The sequence below is a fragment of the Dendrobates tinctorius genome, unplaced genomic scaffold, assembly GCF_039654945.1.
Source record: "Dendrobates tinctorius isolate UK_male_01 unplaced genomic scaffold, ASM3965494v1 ptg000162l, whole genome shotgun sequence".
Lineage (NCBI taxonomy): Eukaryota > Metazoa > Chordata > Amphibia > Anura > Dendrobatidae > Dendrobates > Dendrobates tinctorius.
Window position 1 is genome coordinate 48,831,715 of NW_027361829.1, and position 6,000 is coordinate 48,837,714.

The window sequence follows — 6,000 nt, forward strand, 5'->3', positions numbered from 1 at the left end:
TGTCAGCAGGGAGAGATGATAATATAATTGCATAAAATATAGCTTTTAATAGTATAATTAAAACAACCTAGAATAAAAAGGAACACACAAGGACCACCATCAATGCAATGATATAAAGTGCAAGTGCACCATAAACCAATTTTCATATAAAAAGATTCCATCTCCCCATTGTACCATGAAGAGACATGTTCCTCCAGGCATAATAGTAGGAGCAGATATAACAGGGATCGTCTGTATTTAACCCTTTCATGCTCCATGAATTGCTCCTGACCTTTCAAGGGCAGTATTCAAGTGTAGCACTTCTTAAAGGTACCCCAAAGAGAAAGTCACCCTCCCAATATTTATATATTTGTATAGTAACTGTATTTTTTTTTTTTTTTTTTTTTTTTTTCACACCAAAGGGAGGGTGACTTTCTCCTTGGGACACCTTTTAGACCGTACTACACTTGGGTACTGCCCTTGTCAGGGCAGGAGCAATACTTGGGGTTTTACGCAATATATGATTATCTCTCTGATATTGAGGGTGGGCTTCAGCATGTTCCTGAAACCAGTCAAATGGTTTGACAAGTTTTCCCCATAGATTCAACAATGTATGCTGATTGATATTTATATTTTTGTATTTCAAGGTCTCTTAAGTAGTGGGCAGCAGCTGAATCAGAGTCAAATGGCTATATTGCTGAACTTACTGCAGTCCCAGACCAATGTCAGTATGGCGCAGTTTGCCCAGGTTATGAACATTAAGGTGAACCCTGAAACGGAGCAGCAGCTGAATAATCTGAATCTTCCAGCTGTAGCTGGTATTCTAGCATCAAGTAGTAAAGCACCTGAATCTAAAGAGGACCCCCTTCTTCCAGCTGCAGCCCCCTCTGCTGAGCTGGCTTCCGTAACAGCATTGCCGTTTCCGCGGACGACGGGAGAAGCCTCTCAAACACCTATTCAAAGCACCTTTGCTGTCTTACTGTCTCAGATGTTAAAAGAACAGGAGCAAAAGCAAGGTGCTGATGTAGCCGAGATGGCTCCTGAGAATAAGGCAGATGAGGAGACCCTAAAACTCCCGCGACCTCCCAGTCCTGTTCCTACTGGTATGTAATGTCACCGCTTGAACTGTAGAGATAGAAGAAATGTGTAAAGTCGAGCCTTTTACTCAAACGTCATCTAGTTTTTAATATGTTAAAATCTAATTGTTGTTCAGACAGCTTTTTACAGTAGGCCATGCTGCTTGAGTTGACAGCTCTGCCGGTTCTTGTGCTGCCTAGTGCAATCACCCATGCTGTGGAGGCTCGGGCAGTTCTGCCGTAGTAACATGGCCACTGAAAGGTTCTGTTTTCTGTTACCGCACAGTATGTGAGTGAGCAGGAAACAGTGCAACAGGAGAAACATTTGCTAATAGTGGAAGAACACATTCATTATATAACCCTAATGAAGTGTACACCAATTGACTGGCGCCGTTCCTGTGTTAATGGTGCTGTGTCTCCCAGCGGTCACTTTACCATTGCAGTCAATCGGTGGCTACTGATTGGCTGGAGCTCCTTAGTATCCCATCAGAGCATGTGTCTGTGACACGTGACATTACATTACAACTGGGGCGCTTAGTAGTCCAGTTACGGTCAATCCCTTTTACTACCCTATTCACATATTTAGTACTGTGAAATGTCAAAGTTTTGTGGTTCTACTGCCATGCCGGACTATGGCATTAGGTGTAAAATATTGAGGCATATTTATCAATTCTACGACCTTGCAAACTTCATCTAGACAGTCTTACAACATTCCACATTAAGGCTGTGTTCACCCACAGCGTTTTTTTTTTCGTGTTTTTCCCGCGGATTTACCAAAAAATCCACTCAAAAAAGCTTAAAAGAAGCTTCCCATTCATTTTAAATCATTTTGCACTTTTTGTGCATATTGATGTGTTTTTTTCCGTGAAAAAAACGCTTTGCGGTAAAAAAAACGCAGCATGCTCATTAATTTAGCGGAAAATTCCGCATTTCTAGCTATTTTCTATGTGTTTTGGGACGCGTGGAAAAAATCGCTGCAAAAACGCACGTTTTCTGGGAAGGAGTCCAGTTTTTATGCAGAAATTTTCTGCATAGGTGTGCACATAGCCTTATTATAATGGTTCCTGCTGTTTTGATATATCTGGTGCATTTCAAGGCTGTCTAGTTGTAGTTTAGTCTTTTATGTGGCTTACTTAAAAAAATAAATAAATAACTGAACCAGAGCACAAGCCAAAATCCTCTTTAGATGCATTGTGCCACATCTTGCAACTCCCCATTTTAGGGAAGCCATAGCCTCTTATCAGACGAGGTTCATAAAGCATGTAATACACATAGCTATGGTGCAAGTCCTGAAAGATTTTTTTTGTCTAAGTAGCATGCATTTAGCTTGATGAATTTCCCCCATTGGCTACAAAAATGTCTACTTTTTTTTTTATTTTTTTCTTTCCTTGTTTTAGTTGAAGATGTCAGTGAGGCCATTGTTGAGCCGACTCTGAAAGACCTACCAAATGAACAAAACCTTCCTCATATCTTGCCTCCAGATCAGCGGCCTCCTGAGCCACCAGAACCCCCTCCTGTGGGTGAGGAAGACCTTGATTACCGGACAGAGAGGCAGCAGGTACAGAATGCCAGCGTGCCTGCTGGTGACGATCATGCACAAGTCAAGGCAGCACTCATAGACATTATGGCTCATCACCAGGCTCAGGAACAGGACAAAATTGGTACAGATTACACTGGGGGGGCATCTTTTCTGAAGGCACCGGACTGCACTGAAAATTTTAGACAAACTTTCCTACCATCCACATACAGCAGTGACATGACTGCTAATGTGCCTGGTGTTGCTGTTTTGGAAGGACATCTTGAAAATCCACCTGTCGACAACTACAGTACTTCATCTCACATCAGTACCCAGCTCCCAGCACATACGCATACGGCTTTTCCTGAGCCCTTTTGTAACTCTGCCACCACTTACAGGGACAGCTACCTCAGTGCTGGCTCCATGCTATTCAGTGGTGATAAAGATCACAGATTTGAGTATAGTCAAAGCCCAACGATGCTGTTGGGAAACAATCTCCCTGCAGGGTTGGACAATCGTAACTTGCCAACAAAAATGCCTAATTTTGGCTTCAGCACTAATGTACCAGAACATCTTGGTTTACCCGCAGTAATGCACAGACCGGCGTGGGCATCTCCTCACCAGGGTCCCCCCTTCTCTCAAGGACATGGAGGACATATGGGCACCTATGTCAGAGGTCGGGGGAGGGGTTTACCATTCTAATTTTGTCCCCCCCCTCAGGCAAATATTTCTATCTGGAATGACTTTTTACTTTTCGTCATGGCTGCATTTTACAGCAGCTGTATAGTAGACTTGACTGATTGGACTACAGCTTTATTTTTATGTATAAAATGGTCTTGCAATACAACAGCAAACAGTGGGAGGTATGGGGATAACTGCAAATGATTCTGCGTTTGAGAGCTCAATAATTTACATATTCTAGCGAAAATCTTTATTTTGTACCTCCATTTTTAGTTGAATATTCATTTTAAGGAAATCCGTTTTGTTGTCCCCTCGCACTTGCAGAAATTTTGCAGAATTTAGCACATTCGTGCTTATTTTTTGTACGTTTGGACCAATATTTGGTAACGCCAAGGCAGTGCTTTACTTCCTTGATATCTGTTTCTTTGTACTACCTTTAGTCAAAGGTCACTGTCCATTCTCACAGCTTTCTGTGTCATTGTGAAATGTGCTCATTACAGACAAGAAAAAAAAAACTAAACACATTTTCCTTGTGATGCAAACGTTTTATCAACTGTTTTGTTTCCACCAAGCATAAGGAAATAAACGTTGACTAAAACGCTCCGAAGTCTGATCTTGCATGAGATGTTAAGCGTCTCGCCCTTGAACTGTGATTCATTCTTAGAATCGTATCGCGTGGTGTAATGAATTGCTGTGTACCTGCGTACCTTAAGTGTGCCAAATGCTTGTCTTTTTAAGATGAGGTTAAGAAGGAACTGTACTTTCAACATGCGATGGCATAAATCAGTAGTACAGGTAAATATAAGAAGTTCTTGTAATATTTCAGATCCAAGAGATTTGCTCCCTTCCATATTTATGGCACTTATTCCTTCCCCGCTGCCAGTCATTCACTCTATGAAAAAAAAAAAACTAGCTAAAATCCGTAATGCTCTGACCAGATAGATCGCAGCTGTCATGTAACACAGGCCATTCTGCTCTGTGGAAAAGGGAGGAGCAGGGAGAGGAAACAGGCAGAGGTAAACTTTCTAACCATTGTTTTACTTCCTTCCAGAGCAGATTCGCATCCACACAGCTCAGCTGTGCTGTAAAATTTCCGCCATGCTGTTGCAGCTCGTCTCTATGCTAAATAAAATATATGAAGAGCAGGAATCCCCTGTTTGTATGATGCGGTCAGGAAACCTCATAGTGTCTTACCTTCTCCCAGCAGACTGCGAAGTAGAGAGTCTGCAGTGGGGAAAACTTGTATATAATCACTCGTATATAATGGCTAGATATGGAAGTATTCCTCGCGTACTCAGGACAGCTTAGGCCTCTTTCACATTTCAGTCTTTGACGTCAGTTGCAAACCGTCAAAGTGTAAAAAAAAGGATCCGTTTCCGCTTGGCAAAAAACGGATGCACCGGATCTCTTTTTTTGACGGATCCGCTGCAGCCGCCAGTGTATGAAAATTTAAAAGAACATAGCGAGAGAGAGCTTGGCCTTTTCCAGAACTGCTTTTAGGGTTAAATTGCATGAATGGGAAAATCTTCTGGGCATGCTCAGTTTAAAAATGCCGTTCTGCCACTGAAAAAAAACGTTACTTTGTCAGTCTACTCAAGATGGTGGATGCTAAAATCCCAACGGATCCGTCAAAAAACGGATGCAACAGACAACCATCCGTCACAATCCGCCGCTAATGTAAGTCTAGGGGGGAAAAAACGGATTCCGCAAAAAAAAAAAAAAAAACGGATCTGTTTTTCAAAAAAGGGCGGATTTCGACTGACTGCAAAAGACTGAAGTGTGAAAGAGGCCTGCTTTGGATATTTTGCACTGTTTTGCTTTTACCGGCTCCTTGCTTCCCTGCACATTTTAACTTTTAATGTAGTCTGTGCCCAGAAAAAGACATAAAAAAAAAAAGTTACAAACTTTCCTGTTTTACTGACTGGAGGAACATGACCTGACATGTCAATCGGCCTCCTCCAGTTGGAAAACGCCTCATGAGAAAGCTGCCTTTTTAGTGGATAAGGCTGATGGCTTGAACACCTGCTCCTCCAAAAGAAGCCATTGTATGGACAGAAGTGCTGGTGAGTGTGGTAGGAAAGCTGCACTAGCGTGACGTTCTGACAGTGTTGACAGGAACATTTGTGACTTTTTGTTTTTCTGGGCTCTTCTCAGCTGATCTATGGCCTCAGACAACATCAAAGTGTAATATGCAGGAACACAGATCCTGTAAAAGCAAAATTTATAATGAAACGGTTGCAAAAATATTTTTAGCCAGAGACACACTTTGAAATAAAAAAAAAAAAAAGCCCCAAAAGGTGGCCAACCCCTTTAGGGAACATGCTTTTCAAGGCTAGCATTGCGGGTTTTTTTTTTTAAGGAGATATATATATATATATATATATATATATATATATATATATATATATATATATATATATATATATATATATATATATAGAGAGAGAGAGAGATATAATAATTTCCCTGAAGAAGATGAGTAGGATCTTAAAGCTGTAGGACACCCTTTGAAAAAAAGATTATAATGAAAATGGACAATCTTTTTAAAAAAGTTAAGTCCTACCCTATTGTTCTGCTCTGTTGCTTTTGGCTATCGGTATGTGAGCAAGTGCCAGAGAACTCTGCAGCCCTGGATTGCACACTAAAGACTGTGGCTAAGAAAGCAGAACATCACGGTGGTCTAGGTAAGACTCACGATCTGGACATGAGTAAGTGCAAAGTTCATAACAGGAGTAGTTCCCATGAGAT

The 6,000-nt window shown here is 41.4% G+C and overlaps 1 protein-coding gene across 1 annotated transcript in view; it reads left to right on the forward strand.

Annotated features, from left to right (window-relative positions):
• The window catches only part of CDK13 (cyclin dependent kinase 13), an 82,311-nt gene extending 78,456 nt beyond the window's left edge, over positions 1-3,855 (forward strand). The window contains exons 13-14 of the mRNA XM_073550012.1: positions 627-1,082; positions 2,453-3,855. Of these exons, the coding sequence (XP_073406113.1) occupies positions 627-1,082; positions 2,453-3,273 (1,277 nt within the window). The 3' untranslated portion in view covers positions 3,274-3,855. The remainder of the gene's footprint in view (positions 1-626; positions 1,083-2,452) is intronic.
• The last annotated feature ends 2,145 nt before the right edge of the window (positions 3,856-6,000 follow it).